The following is a 24308-nucleotide window of genomic DNA, read 5'->3' on the forward strand; positions in this document are numbered from 1 at the left end:
GTGGTTTATGATGTTGCGCTGTTGATTGTGTTTTTTGTTAGTGGTTGATGAAAGCGGTTTATGATAATGGTATTTGTTAATGGTTTTTGATAATGGTTTATGTTACTGTTAGTGGTTTAGGATAGTGGTTTAGGATAGTGGTGTAGGCTAGTGGTTTTTGTTAATGATTTTTTATAGCGGTTTATTTTAGTGTTAGCAGTTTAAGCAAGTGGTGTAGGCCAGTGGTTTTTGTTAGGGGATTTTGAAATGGTTTTTTGTAAGCAGTTTTTGTGAATGGTTTTGGATAGTGGTTTTAGTGATGGTTAGCGGTTAAGGGTTTAGGTTTAGGATGGTGGTTTAGGCTAGTGGACCATGTTAATGATTTTTTATAGCGGTTTTAGCAAGTGGTTTTAGTGAATGGTTTTGGATAGTGGTTTTAGTGAATGATTTTGGATAGTGGTTTTAGTGAAATTATTTTTTGTAAGCGGTTTTTGAGAATGGTTTTGGATAGTGGTTTTAGTCATGGGTTTAGGTTTAGGGTAGTTGTTTATGATAAAAGTTTTAAGTGATTGTTGTTTTTGATAATGGTTTTTGGACGTAGTTTGAGTTAGCGGTTTGTGTATAAAACGTTGGTCGCTTGTTTCATATATGTTATGTTGAACGATTTATTTAATTATACTCACTTTATTAAAAAATCAACTTATACCTCAAGCACCGATCCAATACAAAAGATACACGTACAATTATACATGCAAAATGTTTGGTTTGATCATGTATTTATGTGAGAATATTATATTTCTGCGTAACTTTATTATTATAAATCTTATTAATAAAAAAATAAATATTTCGTTTGAAATGTGTTTATTCTTTTTAAGTAATACTTATCTGCTACAGCCTTGCGCTATTAAATTACTCATTTAAAATTTAATTACTCATTTAAAATTTAAGCAGGCTTGATTGTGTTTTGACAACGAGAATGTAATATGAGAATTTTTGAGAGGTATCTTATCGAAGTAGCAGAGTTATAGAGTGTAGGGCTAAGAAAACATGATCCTGAAATACAATATCTTATCTTATTATATATAATAAGAGAGCAGTGAATAGTTAGGTGCATGACAAGTGGAACTTTCTTTTATTGACAAGTGTTCAACTTATATATTACTTTCTTTTACTTATTTGTTTTTGAAATATATATACATATATATATTATCTTATTTTTTATATTTATGTATAACAAGAAAAGTAGTGAATACCGTAATACCAAAAATGTTGTATCAAAATATATTAGAATAATAGTGAGATTTAAAACACATGCTTTTGAACAATCCTGGAAAAAAAGGCGGCAACTGTTAAAAGTTAAATACATTACAATGACCAAAAAAACTGCTATTTATTTATAACATCCTTTTTTCTTTGACATCGCAAACTGCTGTACTCTCTTTCAAAAAACGAAACAAGATATTCATCCATCACCAAAAAGAAAAAAGAGTTTCGCCCCCTGCAAACTGTATCATCATGGCTGAGAACTTTGATTACCTTGCTGATGTGAATGCAAAAACTCTTCATTGGAGTTTCAAGGTCTTTGTCGTTAGGGCATGGGATGTTCCAAGTAGATTTAATGACAAAGAGGTTATGAGCATGGAGCTGGTGCTTCAGGACAGTAAGGCAAGTAGTCTACATTTAGAGCTTTTTGGTTTTTTTTTTTTTCATTTTTGTAAGGTGTTTATGTATTAGTAAAGAACCTAATGTGATTAAACATGTGCATTGTGAATGGTAGGGTCATAGGTTGCAAGCTTCGATACCAAAACCATTGGTTAAGAAGTGGAAGGATGTCATAGTGGAGTTTCAGATGTACACGATGAAAAATTTCGTTGTTTTGGATAACACTACATACCCCAAGGTAACTCCGGATAAATATATATTAGTTTTCTCACACCGGACCAGGGTTCATCACGTTGAACATCCAAGCTTTCCACTTGATGCCTTTCGCTTGAAGTCATTTAAGGAATTGCTTAATGCTGATAAGTTGGACGACTCTGAACTTATTGGTAAGAATTCCTTTGGTGGTGTACATAACTTTCTAATATAAACATTTCCCCCAACCCCCGAACATGGATTTATTTTCTAAAGCTAAGCTTATTTTGTTTCTGGACATGTAGATATAATTGGTGAGGTTGTAGGCAAAGAGGATCCCAGAGATTTGGTAACCAGCAAAGGGGTGGAGACTAAACGGTTGGCCATAATCCTACAAGATTTAGAGTATGTGCTAATTATAACTAAGGGCTTTACATGTATAAATCTTTAATTAGTGCATGTTGTCTCATGCAACATTTTTTTCATGCAATTGGCAGCAATAATAAGATTAGCTGTGCTTTGTTTGGTAAAATGGTAGACGAGCTTTTACCTCATCTTCACGATGGAAGGGTTGAACCTCTCATTGTAGTGCTCCAATATTTTAAACCCAATAGATGGAATGGTATGTCTTCTTCATGCTGTACAAACGAGAAAAAATCACTATAATTGTCCTGATATAGTAACTCCTACTGACATAAGTATTATGATGGATTAATGCACAAAAACTAGGTAAAACATCTGTCCAGAGTCATTTCTATGTTTCCAAGCTGCACATCAATGATGGTTTAAAAGAAGTTGTTGGATTCCGAAATAGGTTAGCATCATCTTATTATACATCAAAATGCATTTTTATACATTGAAAATATAAGCACTAGGCGGAAAATATATTAAAAGAACTTTGGGAATTTTGTAGATTGCTTAGCGGAGTGGCTGCAAGTTCCTCTAGGATTAGCCAAGTTTCATCTCAGGGGGGATGGTCTGGAGCTGATGAGATAAACCAAGGTGCTGTTTTGGTGAAGACTATTGAGCAAGCACTTAATGTTAAAGAGGTAAATAATATATGATAACTTTCAGTTCATCCCTTTTATATTAGTTACTTTTTGCAGTCTTACTGAAAGGATAATACTCAAGTTGTTAATGAAAACAGGAAGGTCCGATATGGATATGTGCAAGCATTGTATCTTTAAATGTTGGCAAGGATGATTGGTTTTACAAATCATGCAGAAAATGTCCAAAAAAAGTTGATACTCCTATTGGAAATAGATATGAATGTACCAGGTGTGGACACACTCATGGTTGTGCTTCTTTGAGGTGTGGATAAATTTATTTTCATCAATAAAATTATATCATTATCTTAAACTATAAACCTGTTTGGATTCTCAAATGATATTATTCCTTAATATGTAATCTTAGGTTCAAGGTACAGGTCATGGTCCACGATGGAACTGGGAGTATCACCCTCTTGCTTTGGGATAAGGAAACAAGTCAACTTTGCGGAAAGAAAGCTGAACAAGTAATGGAGGATGATGTCAGTACAATCAAAGGCTTTTTAGTGTTTAGAAAGTGGCATTTCATTCTTATATTCATCATATAACCTATAGTTTGCATGTTATAGTTTTATAAAGTCATGTCATAACTTGCAGGTTATAGGTGATGATGCTTATCCACCCACCTTTGATAACATGATGGATAGGAAAGTTCTATTTAAGATTAATGTGAAGTCTGCTAATATCAAGGGTTTTGATCAAATATATACTGTTATGAAAATTTGTGATGATGAAGATATCATTGAGAAGAATATGCCCAAAGAAATTGCTGAGAGTACATCTACATTTTTTACTGTACGTTTATAACTTATGTTTAAAGTGTCAAGCAGAATGAATTATTCAATGTGGGTTAACTATAATACCTAAATAGAGAAATATTTTTTTTCAAAATAGGAAATTGGGGGCAACAACTCCTTGGACATGTCAGAAAATATTGTTAATATTAAGTCTGATACTGATCCTCAGTTTACACTGGTAAGTAAAGATATGTTTAAGGTTTAAAGAGTAGACTAATTTTGCTTATATCTATCAAGATTTGGAGAGATTCCTATTTTAAATATATCATGGTATGTATTGAGATATCTTTCTATGTAGGATGGAATGGAGGAGTGTATATCAACCCTCAAATGCAAAACCCCTGGTAAGAGAACTACCAGCCTCTTAAATCCAGCCAATCAAGAAATGAATGAGAATGAGGATGAAGGACAACTGTCAACTAATAGAGGTGGCAGGAAGGGTGTAAAGAAGATCAAGGCAAATATGGCTCAAGTGCAGCATTGAGTCATAAAAATGGAATGTTAGATAATGTTATAAAATATTTTGTATGTCTTTTATTTTGTAATATTTATGAACCTAAGAACATTTGCTACAATTTAAGACTACATTGTCAAAGTACACTGTTTAATGGCTATATTTTATGCAATGTTTAAGTTTGTAATGTCATGACAATGTTTTGTATTGCACTTAAGTGAAATCCGTAAACTTTAAAAGAAGACAGACTTTTGATGCTAAATGAAATAGACAGCCAAACCATCATTAGAGAAGTGTAGTCATAATTTGCATTAGCATATCTAGAGGTAAATAGTTTATGTATATCCAATGTAACTACAACAATTTAGCATAACTATATAATCATATCAATATTATTGTCATCAATAAGAGAACTTGGGATTTCAGTTGGACAAAGAACATGTCATGAACAATGAAATTTACTAAAGTTAGATCTATGTTGTATAAAGAATATACAATTACAGAATCTTAAAATATTTCATTTAATAAGTACAAGAACCGTGTGCCTAAATAGTTTTGCCAAGTATAAGATATTAGATGGAACAAAAATTAAAGTTTACGATAAATTAGAATGACAGCATGCCAAAAAGTTATCCCATCATATCTACATGTGAGGAAGAGATCAAGATTTCATTTGTTTTTCTTTTACCTAGAAAGTTGAATATTTTAATATTTTAAAGTGAAAAGGAGAGAAATGATAGTTCTATACTAATTAAATTACGATATCTATACCAATAAACTCAATAGGAAACACATATATGAAATTCGGCTAGATAAAGAAAATGAAACATAATCCTTAAAAGAATGCCATGAAGTTTAAAATTGATCAAGGTTCTCATTGCTAATAGTAAAAGAAAGGTTTAATTACTTTGTTCCTCCCTATAGTTTTGCGAAAAATTTAATTAAGTCTCTGTACTTTTTTTCATTTTAATTGAGTACTTGCACCAAATTTTTGTTAGGATATCCGGGTGCCTGCACCATTTTTTTTGTTTAGTTGGGTTCCTATAAACATATCTTTTATAACCAAGATGGACCTAATTAAAAAAAAATAAGTTGGTGCAAAAACCTATTTAAAAAGAAAAAAAGTTTTAGAACCTATTTGAAAAAATTATAAAATAAAGGGACCAACAGAGTAATTCAACCTAAAATCAAATAAATAAGTTCTTTACATCAAAATAAATTTTCAGCTGTGGTGGACAAGACATATTATGCAATGAGGACCATGACTTACTCTTTAAAATATAATAAAATCAACCAAAAATACTCTATAGATATATTACATTTGAAGAATCTATATGTGTATAAAAAATCCAATTTCAATCACCTTTTTGTCTGACAAATTTTTATTTTAAAATATGATAAGTGCTTTATATTCCTATTAGGATTTTGTCTCATCAAACAAATTAAAGTAACTATTGATATGGACTCAGATTTCAATGTATAATTTGAAATTAATAATTAAACAATACTAACATAGTAATTATTTCCGTCATGAAGGTAAGGCATTCTCACACGCTAAATCGATGAGATAAACTTTTACGTCAAAGTAAAGAAACAATTTATATCAATCAATCTACAATCACACTTTTTCGTATTATTCAAACAAGTCAAATTTTAAGCTTACAATGGAAAGTAAAAGGGAAAGAGATTAGGCATTAGTCAAGACTAAATTTCCATTGTTTATCTATAGTCTATAATATTGGTTAAGTCCATGAAGATATCCATTGGACATGTACTCCCACCCTCCCAAATTTTTTAAGTCACATCTAGAGTAAAAAAGTGTATCAATTTTGGTCTAACTTATTCTTCGAGAAAGTATAGATATTTTTTTTGGGATTTCATAACTTCTTAAGTAATGATTTTGTGCATTTGAAAAATACCTTAAAAGAAATTTCAATTACACACACATAGTCTCTCTCTTAGTTAAGACAATAAGTTAATTTTAATGAAAGAATATTTAAAGAGATCATTAAACCCAACTTTTTCAAGACACTAATAATATTGTTTCAATTTTATGAACTTATCTTTATGAGTGACAAAAGATAATCACTTTCTTAACAATAGTGTTTCCTTTTAATATGGAAAGCCATTTAAATTTTCCAAACTCATGAATGTTGTAGATATTTATCAGGGACAGATCGTTGAAAAAGAGCTTTTCTGAGGGCACATTAAACAACCAAAATCTTAAGCTAACAATGGAAAGTGAAAGATTTTAGCCAAGATATATCACCAAATTTAAAATGCATTTAGTGTATTGGTCAATGTGCTATTTTCATCTTCAAGTTATATAGGGATGTAGACTAAAAGTTAATAGTGGTATGTATCTAACCCTTAATAAAAAATATTTTTGGATCATTCAAATCAAGTTTCAGAATTCAGGATGTATTATTATATAATAAAACAATACAAGGTTATTGTCCATTATATAATCTCACTACCAATGTTAGAGTATAAATTGTTAAATAATATCATCTCTAATCATATTAGTTGACCTAAAACATGAACTAATAGGAGCCATGTCTCTTATATTGGATCATCAAAGAAAGGGATAATAGTGTTTTATTATACAAAACCCAACATTTTTTAAGACGGTTCTTTGTTCATCTACATGTAGTTTTAAAACTCCTTACTAATAATATTAGCTTATAACTGATTGTCTTTTGCACTTATTTTTATTGACTAATGATCAATAATGTTATATATCTTTTACACTTATCTTTATCATGGACAAAAGATAATCATGTTCTTAACAATAGTGTTCTCTTAATGAACATAGCTTATCTTTATGAGTAACAGGAATTCACAAAACCATTCTCAAAAAGAGCTTTTTTAAAGGGCACAGTAAATTATCCAAATCGTAAGCTAACGACAAAAGTGGAAAGGTTTTACGCAGGACATCAGATCAATTTAACATGCTTCAAGTCTGCTGGTCATGCCAGTTTCTTTTTGAAGCTATGTGAAATCTGGACTAATGGTCAATAATGCTATATATCTATCCTAAACACAATAAGTAGTGCAATCCTGTCAAATATATTATTAAGGGTCATGCACTGCAATACTTTTTTTTCTCGAAGTTCAGGCTGTGCCATTATATAATAATACAAGGTTAGTGTCTATTGTATTATACCATTATCCAACACTAGAGATAAAAAAGTTGAATAAGACCACCTCTAAATATATTAGTTGACCTAAAACGTTACCTAATAGGACCCATGGCTCCTATATTGGCTAATCAATGAGAAGGAAAACAAGTAGATTATTTCAGCAGTCACGTCTCATGATACCAAATCAAGGATTTCTTTTAAGACATTGATATGTTCATTGTCATCAACTACTATGCCCTACTCTTATTTACCTCAGAATAGAAACTGTGTGCATTTGTAGGGAAAGCAAGAAAGACATTTTGCATTACTAGAAAAAAAAAATCTGGAAACATAACACAGAGCATTGAGCCCCTTAATAAGAACTATAATTAAAAGAACTGCAGAAAGACAAGGAGAACCCAAACGGAGAAACAAAATGAATAAAACCAACGTACTTTTCAAATAACCTTCTACAACCTACCAATAATAATACCAAAAAAAAAATACAAATTACTAATTTCTAAAACAAAGGTAGTTTTTAAATAAGCATTTTACAACCTATCAATAAGAATTAAACAGAAATAAATTTAATGAATTATTTAAATTATTTTATCCATAAATAATATTTATTTTTCATAGGTTGCAAAGCTTCGATACCGTTGATTAAGAAGTGGAAGGATGTCATATTGGAGTTTTAGATGTACACGATGAAAAATTTCGTTGTTTTGGATAACACTATATACCCCAACGTAACTCCGGATAAATATATATTGGTTTTCTCACATCGGACCAGGATTCATCACGTTGAACATCCAAGCTTTCCACTTGATGCCTTTCGCTTAAAGTCATTTAAGGAATATCTTACTTTTGATAAGTTCGACAACTCTGAACTTATTGGTAAGAAATCCTTTGGTGGTCTACATAACTTTCTAATATAAACATTTTCCCCAACCCCGTAACTTGGATTTGTTTTCTAAAGCTAAGCTTATTTTGTTTCTCGACATGTAGATATAATTGGTGAGGTTGTAGGCAAAGAGGATCCCAGTGATTTTGTAACCAGCAGGTAGAGACTAAACGGTTGGCCATAATCCTACAAGATTTAGAATATGTGCTAATTATAACTTAGGGCTAATTATAACCTCTTAATAACTATTAACTAATATGAGATTTAATTTTATATTGGATTTTAAAAACCTCAGATAAATCTTTAGTGAGAGTGAATTTATTTTAAATGGAATTCCAATTGCACAAGAATTATCATTACACTATATACATAGAAAAAAATCCTGACAAGCAGAGCATTATATGAGAGGCCGTATGGCAAGCGGAGTATATTGCTTTATTTATAAACAAAATCCATGTGTCAAAGGGTCAAAAAAATGTTATTCTATAAATTACTATGAAAGATACACATTTACTGCATTTTAAAGAGAAATTTCCATTCTCCTATTTTGAAAGATACTCAGATGACATTTTCCTCTCTTTTATTTGTAAAATGTTTTTTTTTCTTTATGAGTATTAGAAAATCTCATTTTTAATCTATTTTAAATTTTTTGTGTTAATTAATATTAAATCTATCCATTTAAAAAGAAAAAATAAATTATTTCTTACAAAAATACCTATTAACAAAAATTTTTGTGTTGTCATTAAACTTTGCTTACCAAAATATCCTTTCATAGATTATTTTTGGATTGATTCAATTGTATTTTGACTACAAAATTTTTTAAGAAATTTTAGTTATTAAGGAACTTTTTATAAAGATACCCTAAAATAATTTTTTTAATAGTAAAATATGATTTTACCAACATTTTCATTAACAATTACAGTTATATTTTAGATTCATTTTCCATATCAATATATATTATTCTAACATTAAATAAAAAAAATATGGTTGAATTATTTCTCGATATCAATATATATTAATTATTATACATATTAAAAGTGGTAAAAAAATTTTCATTTATTGTTAAAATAATATATCGATATAACAAAAATTAAAGTAAAATATAAAATTAATTGTTAACGCAAGTTTTTGTTAAATCACAATTTAAGAATTAAAATATTTTTAAATGATATCTTAAAAAAATTAATTCTATTTTTTTCCTCATCTTTTGGTAAAAATATCACTTAATAAAAAAAATTATTAAATGATATTTTGGTAAGCAAAATTTAATGATAAAAAAATAAAACTTTTATTAAAGGGTATTTCTGTAAAAAAATCTACTTTTCTTGAGAAATAGATAAAATTAACATTAATTAACACAAAAAAATTAAAAAGATTAAAGAAAAAAACTTTTAAAAGTTAAAAGAGAAAAAGATGTACATTTTAGCAAAAATAAAGAGAAAAAGAATATCATTTTAATTTCTCTAATAAGAGAGGAGTAAAATTTTCTTCAATTTAAATCAACTTGAATGCAATCAAATCAAGTTATAAGCAATACATATGTTGAATAAATAATTAGTCACGACCAAGGTATGTAACTTATTATCTTCCAAATCATTCAAATATTTTGGAATGATCAAATGATCTTTATGGTCATAGGAATGATATGCACAATTACCCACAAGGACTATATAATAGATGTAATGATAGAGTTTTAAATGAAATTCATTTTGGATGATGATAATTACATCTCTATACGTATTTACAAATTGATGACAGCTGGAATTCCATGTATAATGTACTAGACAGTCGCTTAGATGGTAACCCCTCTTGACATTAAGATTGTTAATGTTAAAACAATACATTAAGGGAACTTCAATTTCTTTTCAAATACCTTGAATTAGTTAATTACAGAACTAATTCTCTTTTATTTTTTTTTATGACTAAATTAGAGTTATATTCCACCCACATTCAATACAAATTAATACACACTATTGCACTCCATAACTAAGAAAGAAGAAAACTATAAAAGGATCACTAATTAATAAACCAGTTTAAATAATTTTCAACATATGTAACCATTATGCATAAAAAAGTTAATTGAATATTTGTACGTGTCTCAACATCACAACTTTAATGGGTTGTGGACTTACACGTTAAGAGTTAAGAAAATTATTCATTAAATTATTTAAACAGTCTAAAATAATTTTGACAGAATGTAATGGAACTTTTTAAAAAACACATAAGTAATAAAAGGCATCTTAGTACTACCAAGTTGAATTCTAAAACTTGAATTACCTTAATTTTTTTATCCAACGACCTTTATGTTTACGAACACACCACTAAAAGCCTCACCTTTTTATATTGTCGGAAACTCAAAACACAAACTAACATCTTCTCACTTAACATGCTTTGCACAAACATTACTCGGTTCTATCTCAAAAATGAGTCACACCCCATCAAAGAGAGTTTGCATGCCTCATCTAGGTGATGAACTGGTTTGGCAAATATTTGCTAAGGCTGATTCCAAGACAGTTGGGAGATGTAGGAGTACAAACAAGTCATGGAGATATACATTGTCGACACCAGCCTTTCTGAAGGAACATTACAAGCAAAATAAAAATAGAGAGCAGAGTATCATAATTGGTATTGGATACTATCCAGCTAATGAAAACTCCCAGTGGTTTGAGAGGGTTGATGCTCAAACTGGCGAGCATCTTGATTTGAATATACCAGTGGCCATAAACAACTTTGGCTACTATGCTCTTATAGGTTCTGATCATGGGAATCTCTGTCTAAGGTACTCTCAGGATGGCCTTATCTCTCGACTTCTTATTTGGAATCCTTTAACTCGAATGATTGCTTTTGCGTCTGATGAAGCAAGAAAACATTCACGGTATGCTGTTTCTATCTATGCTTTTGGTTATTTGGAAGATACCATTGAGTATGGGATAGTGCATGTGTACAAAAGGCACTATTCTGACACCAAAATGTCTTGGACTCTCTACAATTCATACGAGAGGAATTGGAAGCACTTCGGAACAATTCAAAGCAAAGTCCAGAAGATTGGCCCGAAGTACATTATGAAAAATGGGATTGTTTATTGGATAGGGTGGGAAGGCACCTCCTATGCTCAACCAGCATTAATCGTCACTTTCAACTTGCAACAAAGGCTATGTTACGAGGGTGAGGTCCCGGATGCTGTTAAATCAACTTACCACTCCTTAACACACTTCAATGATGGAGTTGGGTTCATATCCACACTATATGTAGGATGGACCATCCAAATTAATTTGTGGAAAATTATTCGTGATGGTCAAGATCAGCTGATTTGGGAAAAGATGCTAAAAATTTCTGGCTTGCGGATTCCTTACAATCCTACTTTGTTTGTTGGTAAAGATATTATTTCACTTTTGGAGTCTAGGAACAATCATGGTGGAGCTAATGATGGAGAGAAAACTGAACTTCTTTTATCAAGGAATAAGTTCAATACTTTTAAGACAAAACATTTGATGCATCGAACTTGGAATGAGTCTCTTTTTGTGAAAACAGTTACTCTCCACTCACAGGGACTTTACATGGTGTAGAAGTATCACTAATGTGTTAGATGAAGAGTTGTGTATGTTCTTTAAGTATTTATGACGTATACATTTAGTGTTCAATCTGAATTATGAGTCTTTAACATTCACTAAATGTCTTCTTAAGCAGTGTTGTTTCTAATTGTTGTATTTAAAATATTTGAGGGTTTAGTTCATGAATGTAGTAATCTGGCAGTCGTCTGTATGATTTAACTTCCTAGCTATGTTGTCATCGATTTTTTAGGGCTGGTATATTATTTAGGTTAGAATAGTGTGTTTGTGTGATTAATCTAATGAAATTACAACATTATTATCCTTACATAAGTATAATATGAATTATTTTCTTTTTATTCTTGTGGCAACCAACCAAGTAAATCAAAATTAATAAATTTACAATAATTTCATAATTTTTACTATTTAGCTTTACATAAATTATTACTGGCTATAGAATAAACTTCATGATAAAATATACAAGTCCAGAGTAGCAAACATGCTAAGTTGTTGAATTCAAACATTTTGGAAGGACCTATCTATGCGTTCACTCTCAAATTGTTGTTGTAACAAGTATCAACATACTATGAATGATAAAAAAAGTTTTCATTATTCTATTGGTCCCTATAATTTTGCGAAATTTTCAATTAGGTCTCTATGTTCTTTTTTCTTTTAATTGCGTCCCTAGACCAGTTTTTTTTTTTTCAATTAGGCCCCTCTTGACTGTAATTAGCTTAATTTTTTAGGGACCCAACTAAAAAAAAATTGCTGCAGGAACCCAAATCAAAGGAAAAAAAGTGTAGAGATTCAATTAAAAAAAAATCTGGTGCAAGTACTCAATTAAAATAAAAAAGAGACCTAATTAAAGATTTTGCGAAACTAAGGAACCGATAGAGTAATAAAAAAAACACATAGCATTCTTTAATAGATCTCTTCTCACAAAATTAAATTTGGAGGATCAAATAAATAACTTATAATTTTTTAAGGAAAAATGTGTAACAAAATCTAAATGTGTGCCGTTGTGATTATAGTAATATAATCATTAGTACATGACGTATTTTTCAATGTTTTTTATGATCTATAAAAAATTTGAGGTAAACAGTTCATACTTTTAAAGAAATATAATAATAGGAAGTTATCAATAAGTGGTACCTATATATAATAACTAATGTTAGTTTAGTCATGAGAATGGTCACAAACCCTTAAACAAAGATACAATGCTAGCTGTGATATGACTCAAAGATCTATCTTCATGCAATTAAGATGGGGAGGATTAAATGTTAAAGTCCTCAGTTAAATATAGTTGTGAATAAAAATAGATATTTTGAGACATGATTGAATAATCCCTATAAGAGTACTTAATGTTTACTTAGTGGTATGCTCACAATAAATGAAAATTTAGCCAATATTATTATTAAAAAATCATTTCTAAGTTAACTAAGTCCAACCTGGTCTACCTACAAATATAAGCTTTTAGGTTCACGTGGCACAAGTTAGCTTCGTCAAAAAAAAAACTCTTGGTGAAATTAATAATGGGTATTCAAAGTACGATGCACTACAATCTTCATAACCTAAAATACATTCAACCTATGTTATGTTAGATAGACACGGTAGCAATGGAGCAAATGCCTTCTTCAGAGGCCAGGAAGAAAAGAAGGATAATTATTAATGACAAGAGGAAGAGGATGAGAATACTAGAGCAACGCGAAAAGTATTTAAAAATGCCTATCCAACACAACAGCAACTCATCTTCCTCCAGAAAACCAGGTACTAAAATTATACAACATATAAATTTTGTTTCAGGTTCAAGCTTAATAGAGCATGATATCTCAACCAATCATTGTGAACAGAAGAAGAATATTTTAGCTATTATGAAGTTGTGGTATATGAGATTTATGCCTTTGTGTTTTATACTTATATCTTGAGGATAAACCAGCATATATTTTATAATTTGTATTGTTTTACTTCACAACCAGTAGCAGAAACATGTTCTAACAAGTCAAGGAAGGTTCAAAACAATTCTAGCTGTCAAAAGATGGCCAACAGAAATATCGAAACACATACCAGTTCGCATGATGGGGCAGGACAACACCTTCCGGGATGGTTTATTGAAACAACTGGTAATCACCATTGTAAGGATTTCAGTTAGTAAAATCAATTCGCAATGTTATTAAATTATATGAGAATCATTTCAGGCACAATGGACACATTACTAAGTAACACACCACACCAAAGCCTACATCCAGATAAGGAAAACATGCCCTATACAATAGATTCTCATGCTATGAATCAGAAGGATAGCAAAGTCAAATGGTCAACAAATTGCAGAACAGCTCTCGCAGATTTACCCTTCAATACTGCTAACTTGCCACAGGATATAGGTACTTAGGTATTCCTAATTCGACCTAGACAAGTTGGTTGAATTTAAGCAAAGTTGAACCTATGTAAACAAACTATTCTTTTCTTTCTATCAGAGACAAAAAAGAATGCTAGAAGAGTCAGAGCATTGAAACTAGCTGAGAGTAGGCACTATAACACCACTCAATTTCAACAAGGTTAAATTTAATTAAAAGTGTAAATTTTAATTAAATGTGGAAGCTGATTAAACTTGACATTGCACAAATTTGCTAATCTCTATTGCTCATATCATTATATTTTGAACGTATACGCTGTGAAGGTATGCGAGGAACAACTACCCTTTATGAGAGTCCAACAACCCATGGATCTCCAGGTATTAAATCTATTATTTGTAAATGTATATCTGAAGTTGAAACAGCTTTTTGTTTCCTTATAACTATAGTGGAAGGCACACATGGTTGCAAAAAAACAGAATCCAAATAATCTATAATTAAGAACTATGTTAGCGTACTCAGTTCATAATATTTCAAATAATGAATATAAAAAGACTACTTAAGAACATGTAATAATGAGATGTATTGTATCGGTTAAGTATAATATAAATTCCAGAAATATTGAAGAAATTATGGATAATCTATAAATTTTAATTAGAAGAATAATCGATACCTTATAATTAGGCCAACCAGATGTTTCAAAGGAACATACATTGTGTCGTTAGTCTTGAGAATGACATGAATTTATAGATAAAAATATATACTAGGAAAATGTATTTATTAATTTAGTAATCAAAGAAAATAATTTGTCTTTTTCTATCTTAATCAACTAATATATTATTTCATCCAGCAATATATGTATGACGAAAGTATATGAAGTCCACGTAATTGAAATTAAGAATGTTGACTCAACACCTTCTCCAATTTCTGGGACTCATAATTTAATAAACTAACTAAATCATTATGAAAATCATGCACTACATGGCTATAAAAAATATAAATTTCATAAAACTTTAAAACTCTTTGTAGTGCAATATCATGATTAATCAATTATTTTAAATAAGAAAACTTTCTCTAACAAGAAAATCAATTAAATTTTCTCAATGCTATTTACTTGAAATAATTATAGTCAAATCACCGTAAAAAGCAGTAGTAAGTAATTATACATTAAATTTTGTGTTTGCAGATAATTCACCTCATAGATGATCCTCATATCATTAATTTTCACATAGTGTAATTCTTAATAAAACATTTTTTTTGGGGGGTCATCCTATCAACTTTTTGTTCAATCACATGTCTTAGTAATGAGGTTTAATCCAGAGGTTTACACTGAATCATTTACAACCTTTGTCACAATATCAAGAGAGTAATAAGGATAGTTTTGGGACACACAATGAAAAAAAAAAACAAAATGAATCAAAGCCAAGAACATACTTATCAATATCTTTTAAGCCATTAGTTGAGTCATTTTTAAATGAGCTACCACATATAACTGGACAAAAAATGATGTTTTTAGACTTGATATGAACTTCATATTGGACAAAAGAAACCGTGGCTATTTAATGCTATAATATTGATAATTCTTTTACAGTAGTTTGCATAATAGAAACTAAAAAAACAAAAAGATACAATTATAAAAAATTTGGAGCACATTAATGAGCTAAACTGTGCTTATATCAGGTCCAATAATTTTATACAAGAAACAGAATCAGTCAAAATGTTAATAGAATTATACAAAATTTCGTTTACCATGCTTATATTCATCAATTTTCTCAGGTGGCAGTATCTCCCTCAATTTTTCCCAATTACTCAGTGACTCATTTACTACGATAAATCAAGCCAGTACGTCACACATGATAACACCGAATTATTTAAATGGTGCCAACACTCAACTGGACTCATCCGCTCAAAGTCAACTTAATATAGGTAATTTTACCTCATTTTTGACATTATTACTTTGTGTGTGAACTACTTCACTTTAAGAGTTGAGGACTCCTTATAAGAATTTCTTTGTTTACTCAACTCATATGCCAAAGAACCACATGTGCAGCTAAGTTGCCCAAATTTGCTGTAGCAAAGCAATGTAATAAGAACACACGTTCTGAAGGTGATTATTTAGTATTATGTCAACATAAAATCCTAACTTAAATCAATTGTTCATGAATCTATTATGTTTGAGGTCACTCACAATGCTGGTGCAACTCGTGGGATCCATTTGTAGGGGTGATTAACAGGAAGTCAAGGAATAAAAAAGCTAATCATGCAAAAGAACATACGGGTACTATGTAGTTAATGTTATTTATTACTTTAAAGGCCCATTTCTTAATAATTTTATCAATTAGATCAAATAAAAGTGTGGTTCTAATATCATTTGCAGAATATTGGCACATGGGTGATCTACGCTATCAATGTGAATATTGTCATGCGTTGTTTTGGTATGACGAAAGAATCCGAAAACATTACAATACGAGTGATCCCAAATATACACTTTGTTGTAGAGGTGGGCAAGTAGAGATTCCACACTTACAGGATGCTCCTAAAGTGTTGTATGATTTGTTGTACAATGATGATGCCAAAAGCAAGCACTTTCGTGACAACATAAGGACTTATAATAGTATGTTTCAATTCACATCGATGGGGGCAAAGGTTGACCGTAATATCAATTCCAAAAGGGGACCACCGACATTTATTCTATGTGGTGAGAATTATCACTTGATGGGTAGTTTGATACCCAAAGTAGGGAGTCCTGCTAAATTTGCACAACTGTATGTATTTGATACCCAAAATGAGGTGCAAAATCGTATCGCTGTTATCAGGTAAGTAATCAAACCAAACTATCTACAACTATAATATATTAGAAAACCTATTGCTTATTATAAGACGTACTCGATATTTGTAACTCATTCTGTTCTATATTTTAATTTAATATATAGGGGGGAAGAGAACAATAAAATTCACGAAGATATTGTCAGAGACTTGAAGAAAATGCTTGATGAGCATAATGTTTTGGTCAAAGCATTTCGCATGGTTAGGGAATCAATTAGTGTTGAGCCTAGATCAATGGTGAAATTGAGGCTATTGGGTAAGAGAGGCAAGGATGGTAGAAGGTATAATTTACCATCAACCAACGAGGTGGCAGCTTTGATTGTGGGTGATTTTGATATAAACAGAACTGATAGGGACATCGTGGTAGAGACACAAAGTCATAAATTGCAACGGATTACTCAACTTAATCCTGCATATTTAGGCTTACAATATCCGTTATTGTTTCCCTATGGAGAGGATGGATACAAAGAAGAGATACCCCTCAATAAGAGTAATGCTAATAAAGGAAAAGGAAGACAAGAGGTATCCATGAAGGAATTCTTTGCTTTCCGAATACAAGAGAGATTGGCTGATGGATCCCCATTACTATATTCAAGAAGATTGTTCCAACAGTTTCTGGTTGATGGTTACTCCATGATTGAGTCAGCAAGGTTAAATTATATACGTCTTGATCAAGAGAAGTTCAGATGTGAGATGTACAAGGGAATTAAAGAAGCTGTTTTAAGTGGAGAAACTAGACCGTCATCCTGTGGTAAAAGAATTATTTTACCCTCATCATTTACTGGAGGACCAAGGTATATGATCCAAAACTACCAAGATGCTATGGCTATATGTAAAGTGGTTGGTTATCCCGATCTGTTCATTACATTCACATGCAATCCTAAGTGGCCTGAGCTGGAAGACTTCCTAAAAAACAGAGAACTAAATGCAGAAGACCGTCCAGACATGATTTGCAGGGCTTTCAAAGTGAAATTGGATCATTTAATAAAAGATATCAAAACAAACAAGATATTCGGTAGAGTTTGTGCAGGTTATCAATTCTAACTCATCTTCTATATTCTCAAGCTATTAATATAAGAAAATATTTATAGAACATCCTATTTAACAATGTTTCAGGACTTTCATGACAAAAGATTGCATGAAGCATCAAAGAGAATATTTTGTCTTAGAGTTTAGATTATTAGTTCACAATTGTTGTCATTAATAAATTTATTGTTTTCCAAAATTATAAAGTCCATTTTTAGCTATCTCAAACATAAATAAAAATATAATGGTGGAAAAGGATGTTAAATAATTTTCAAACACACTTCTTAAATTACAAGTTAATGCGGTTACTGTGGGAGACATTTCTATGAATTCAATAAGGTAGAAAATTTATCTGCGCCATTTGAAATATGATTTCTTTTTAGGGTTATTTGTAGATTACTAACGACAAATTATGTATTTTTTCAGTTGTTTATACCATTGAATTTCAAAAACGTGGACTCCCACATGCCCACATACTCATTTTCCTTCATCGGGATGATAAGTATCCAACTGCGGATGACATAGACAAAATTATTTCAGCTGAGATACCGGACAAGTACCAAGATCAAGAATATTACGAAGCTGTTGAAAAACACATGATGCATGGTCCATGTGGTACACTTAGGAAAGAGTCTCCATGCATGGAGAATGGCAAATGCATACGCCACTTTCCTAAAAGATTTGTTGACACCACAACAATCGATGATGATGGGTATCCAATATATAGACGAAGAGATGATGACAAAACAATAAATAAGTCCGGTGTTGATCTTGACAACCGATATGTCGTACCACACAATAGATCATTATTATTGAAATATGGAGCACATATTAATGTGGAGTGGTGTAATCAGTCAAGGTCAATTAAGTACTTATTTAAGTATGTGAACAAAGGAAATGACCGTGTTACAGCTTCTTTTTATAGGAGTGCTACTGAAGATCCTGAAGATGACAAAATTGATAAAGTTAGCATGTATTATGATTGTAGATACATATCTCCATGTGAAGCAGCTTGGAGAATTTTTGGATACAATCTCCATTATAGAGATCCCTCTGTTGTAAGGCTGGGGTTCCACTTGGAGAATGAGCAAACCATTATTTTCAAAGACCATGAAAACATAGACGATGTTGCTAGAGAAGCCTCCATTAAAGAATCTATGTTTTTGGGATGGTTTGATGCAAATAAACAATATTCTGCAGCAAGATCCCTAACCTATGCTGAATTTCCTACAAAGTTTGTTTGGAAGGCTAAAGAAAGGGAATGGTGTCCACGTAAATCTCATTCGGTTATTGGCAGGATTTTCTTTGTACCACCTGGATCTGGGGAAGTATACTATCTAAGGCTACTACTTAACTTTGCCAAAGGACCTACATGCTATGAAGATATCAGGACTGTTGATGGAATTTTGTACCCAACCTTTAGAGATGCATGCTATGCAAGAGGTCTTCTAGATGATGATAGAGAATATATCGATGCAATAGAGGAAGCAAGTCATTGGGGTTCAGGAATATTTTTGCGCAAACTCTTTGCGACATTGTTGTTTTCAAATTCAATGGAGAGGCCTGAACATGTATGGGAAAACACATGGAGTTTGTTATCCGATGACATACTTCATCGTCAAAGAACCCTCCTCGACAACCCTGGTAAGCACCATGTTTAAGTTATGTATATAGTTTTGGGATACAATTATTAATATTAAAAAATTGAGTTTATATTTATTTAATACAATCTCTAAAGAATTAAATTAGACATGGTTTTTACATAGAAATTTCAAATGTCGTGTACACATGTGCATAAAGTTACTTTGGAATAACAACATGATATAATCGGAGCATATCTTAATAAATTATTTTTATTCTACACGGATTATAAGAACACTTTATTATAATGAATGGTTTGGTTTTTGTTTCTTTGTACAGATTTGCACCTAACAGATGAAGAGTTAAAGGAATTAACTCTAATAGATGTTGAGAACATAATGAATATCTATAACAGGAGCCTCAAGGATTTCCCAACAATGCCGTTCCCAAACATGGACGCATGTTCATTGCAGTTGATGGCAAGTGGGACTAATCGGCTGATATGTGATGAGCTTCGATATGATAGGCGAAGATTAGCAGAAGAACATGCTACTTACTTACAACAATTGACAGATGAGCAGAAAGTGGTGTACAAAGAAATCATGTTGGCTGTTCATAGTAGGAAAGGGGGAGTATTCTTCCTTTATGGATATGGTGGAACAGGAAAAACATTTGTTTGGAAGACCTTGGCTTCCGCATTGAGATCTAAAGGCGAAATTGTACTAACTGTTGCCTCAAGCGGAATAGCATCTCTTCTATTACCAGGTGGGCGGACAGCACACTCACGCTTTGCAATTCCACTTAACTTAGATGAGTACTCAACATGCAACATAAAGCAAGGTAGTCATCTAGCTGAACTATTAATTAAAAGCAAACTCATCATTTGGGATGAAGCACCAATGGTAAACAAGCACTGTATTGAAGCTCTTGATAGGACTATGCGAGATATCTTACGATTCAAGAATTCTAACAGCCTCAACGAGCCATTTGGAGGGAAGACAATTGTATTCGGAGGTGACTTTCGTCAAATACTACCTGTGATACCGAAAGGTACTAGACAGGAAATTGTCAATGCAACGATAAATTCATCGTATATATGGAACAGCTGCAAGATTTTATCTCTAACAAAAAATATGCGTCTACAAACAAACGGGAGCCATACAACATGTCAGGAGTTAAAGCAGTTTGCAGATTGGATATTGGCTATTGGGGATGGAAGATATGGTACATCTAATGATGGAGTTGATAGTGTAAAAATCCCGGATGACATCCTAATTAATGATTGGGATGATCCTATTGTAGCTATTTGTAAAGCTACTTACCCGGAAATGTTTAGAGGAACAAATGTTGAATATAGAGCAGAGGATCGAGCCATACTAGCACCGACCTTGCAAATTGTGGATGAGATAAACCAATATATGATGAGCTTGAACCCAGCTGAAACTATAACATATTATAGCTCTGACAAAGCTTGTGCAACAGAAGCCAACAATGACTTGCTAGCATCTATACATACTCCTGAATTTCTAAACACAATCAAGTGTTCTGGAGTACCAAATCATGAGTTAACTGTGAAGGTTGGGACACCTATAATGCTATTGCGGAACATTGATCATTCTGCCGGGCTGTGTAATGGAACACGCTTAGTAATCACTAAACTTGGAAAACATATCATTGAAGCAAGGAGCATAGCAGGGAGAAATTCTGGCCAAAAGGTGTTTATCCCAAGAATGACCTTAAGTCCTTCGGATCACAGAATACCATTCAGGTTCCAACGAAGACAATTTCCCGTTATGGTATCCTATGCCATGACTATCAATAAAAGCCAAGGGCAATCACTTTCGAAAGTTGGTTTGATTTTAAAAAAGCCAGTTTTTACCCACGGTCAGTTATATGTTGCCCTCTCAAGAGTTACACACAAGAAGGGGCTAAAGGTTTTGTTATGTCATGAGGAAGGTGATAACAAAGAGACAGACAATGTGGTTTTCAAGGAAGTATTCAGAAATGTTGCCTGAAAAAATATGATCACCAGTTTTAGATGGAGTATGCATTACCAGACTCCACTATCCACTATAACCTTATCTCATTAATTGGGCAATAGTAGCTCTAACCAATTATGTTTTTCCACCAAATGTCAAAACAGTTTCATCAATATTCAATCTATCTGTATTCCATAGCCATAGTACTATTTATAGATACTCACCTGATTAAATTCTGATGCAGGTTTCGAGCTAAGTACTCCAACGTTCTTGGTAGCATGATATTCCACATGACTTAATGACAGCTGCGGCCTACAATTAACCATTGCAGCTTAAGGATTCTATGGATGGAATTTAGTCTTTAATGTAGGCACCAATCTTATCGTTTTTTCCAATAATAGATGTGTTGTACCTTAGTTCGTATGGAGTTTTATCACATTTTCATGCTATTATGTCAGTTCTCTTTTTGTTGTTTTATTTGCTGCATAACCAACATGCACCCAACCCCTAAACCATTCAAAAACTTAAATAGTCTTTGTTTAACCTCCTATTAGAGCCGCCCGCACACCCACCTACTTATCTAATATTAATGTCAAGATTTATTCGTCAAAACTGTCATCACAACAAATACAAGTTTTCCAACAACAAAGTATGTCATATCTATCAGTGTCTGTCAATCATATTAACTTAATTTTGCAAGACTTCAAAATCATAAATACTTTACCGTTTCTGGGTATACACTTCCGTTGCAACATGTGCCATTCGAGACTACATCCCAGCAGCTTTTACACGAATAAATCATCATTTTAGAAGATTCTCCAAGCTGTAAATATTTATTGACAAAATGAAACAATTGTAAATTAGACTCAGAATGGTTAAATTACCCAATAATTGCTAACAATAACATCGAGACCAAATAAATCGTTTAAGTAGCAATACTGATTCCTTTCTCTAGCACAATATCAACTATTCTCTTAATTTATTTTCAACATGACCACTCAAAAGAACTATTATTAAAAGGGAATAACTTGATCTTGAGTTACCATTCTATTGCGTAAATGTTATTGCCTCATTTCACAAAAAAAAAATTGAAAGATGTTTTTAACACCAGTATAATTCTCCATACTTAATCATTCTCACATCTTTCCTAAAAAAATTTATAAACATTAATTATTTGCTATAACTTCGCATATTCCTAATATGTCTCTAAGCAGCATACAATCCATTGGATTGCTAAATGGTTCAACTAATCCATTCATTTTACCAAAACATCAAGCCATAGATTACTATTTGCCGTCTTCCAAAATTTGGGTTAGAAGGAATGATAAAACTAATCCCCTTCAGAGTTCATAGGTCATCATTTCACAATACAAAAGAATTCTAATACAACCTCATCTGATTTAGTGGTCAAATCTATTTAAGAACATCCGTTAGACACAAATTAGTTTGGCAAAATAACCTTTTGTAATAAAAACTGCCTCAATCCGCTTAGCGACACCACATCACCTCCAAAGACATTGATAAGTGGCATAATGGCATAACGGCATAACATGGTGGGCTACTGCGAAACACATTGACATTGTTATGCTATGCAATAATCAAATGGAAAGAACAACATTGTAAATATGTAGTGTTAATATTCAATGGTTGTTGGTTCTCACAAAGCAGGGGGCCTCCATTTTGAAGCCTAAGATTTCAACTCTCCATTTAAAAAAATGTACATCAACAAATTCTTACAACAACAACAACTACTTGCACTTAAGGGATTAATAATTCATTCACAAGATAAATATTCAAGTTGCAAAAAGCTTGACTTTGTTATTTATATTTTAAACACATTATATAACACCAACAGAAGCTAGAATAGATAACTAAAATAGCTGAAATATCAAATAAAGTAAATAGTCTTCAGATTTCTTTTTATTCTTTGATAGATAACATTCCAGCGAATTGAGTCTTCAATTTTAGGTTACCTTCTGAGTTGAATTTTTAATTAGAAAAAAAAATGTGACATGATTATTTTTTTCCCGAAAAAATAACTTCAAATAACCGAGAGAGATTGAATGAGGGCAAATACAACACCTACAACCACTATTATAAAATCCAAATTTTTTGGATTGGTCCATATTTTCCAAGTTATAAACACGGCTAAAGAACAAATCAACAATGAATCATGTAACTCACAACCAAGTGTAGGGTGATGCCAATTAAAGAGAGTAAATGAAATGAACAGTCCGACTATTACACGATGCAAGGATGTATGTCATCACCGATCAAGAGAGAAAAAGAGTATGAGATTCCATATACAAGTAGACGAGAAGGAAGTGGATCTACCTTTACAAAATCAGCACAATTCTTATCGTCACCCAGAAAAGTTGTATCTTCAAGCAGTGAACTAGGTTGATTTGGTCACATCTCCAAACTCCAACCCTCCCGGTTCTGTTTAGTATTCATGGATAAAGACAAACCTTTAGTCATTTTATTGAAATTGGTGAAGTAAATTTTCTATAAAAAATACTCCATCATTACAATTGATCAAAAGCTATCATTCAAATTGGATGCAGTCTTTGTTAACTTGACTACATAAATTCCTTGATTAATCATACAAAAAATGATTTTTCTATCTATATTTTCGAAAACTAAACTAAATTTTTTTGGTAGAGTCGGAGTTTTCATCTTGCTTATTACATAAAATAACCAGCAAAAAACTCATCTTTCATGCATATATCATCTGTACCTACGGTCGACACAGATTTTTAAAAGTTCCTGCCATACCAGTCAATAAAAAATCCTGATTCTCACCCTTTGATGAGCTCCAACAACGAACAAAAAGAATGAAAT

The 24308-nt window shown here is 31.7% G+C and overlaps 2 protein-coding genes across 2 annotated transcripts; both read left to right on the forward strand.

Annotated features, from left to right (window-relative positions):
- The first annotated feature begins 10579 nt into the window (after positions 1-10579).
- Positions 10580-11722, forward strand: LOC140184791 (uncharacterized). The gene has a single exon (XM_072237963.1). The coding sequence runs from the start codon at positions 10580-10582 to the stop codon at positions 11720-11722; it is 1143 nt and encodes a 380-aa protein (XP_072094064.1).
- A 1598-nt stretch (positions 11723-13320) lies between these two features.
- LOC112804094 (uncharacterized) lies at positions 13321-21503 on the forward strand. Its single transcript, XM_072237964.1, has 8 exons — positions 13321-13471; positions 13900-14085; positions 14179-14259; positions 14382-14435; positions 16433-16871; positions 16989-17911; positions 18334-19551; positions 19828-21503. Exons 1-8 carry the CDS (start codon positions 13321-13323, stop codon positions 21501-21503), a joined length of 4728 nt encoding a protein of 1575 aa, XP_072094065.1.
- Positions 21504-24308: the final 2805 nt, after the last annotated feature.

This window comes from Arachis hypogaea, chromosome 5 (assembly GCF_003086295.3).
Source record: "Arachis hypogaea cultivar Tifrunner chromosome 5, arahy.Tifrunner.gnm2.J5K5, whole genome shotgun sequence".
In the NCBI taxonomy this organism is placed as follows: domain Eukaryota; kingdom Viridiplantae; phylum Streptophyta; class Magnoliopsida; order Fabales; family Fabaceae; genus Arachis; species Arachis hypogaea.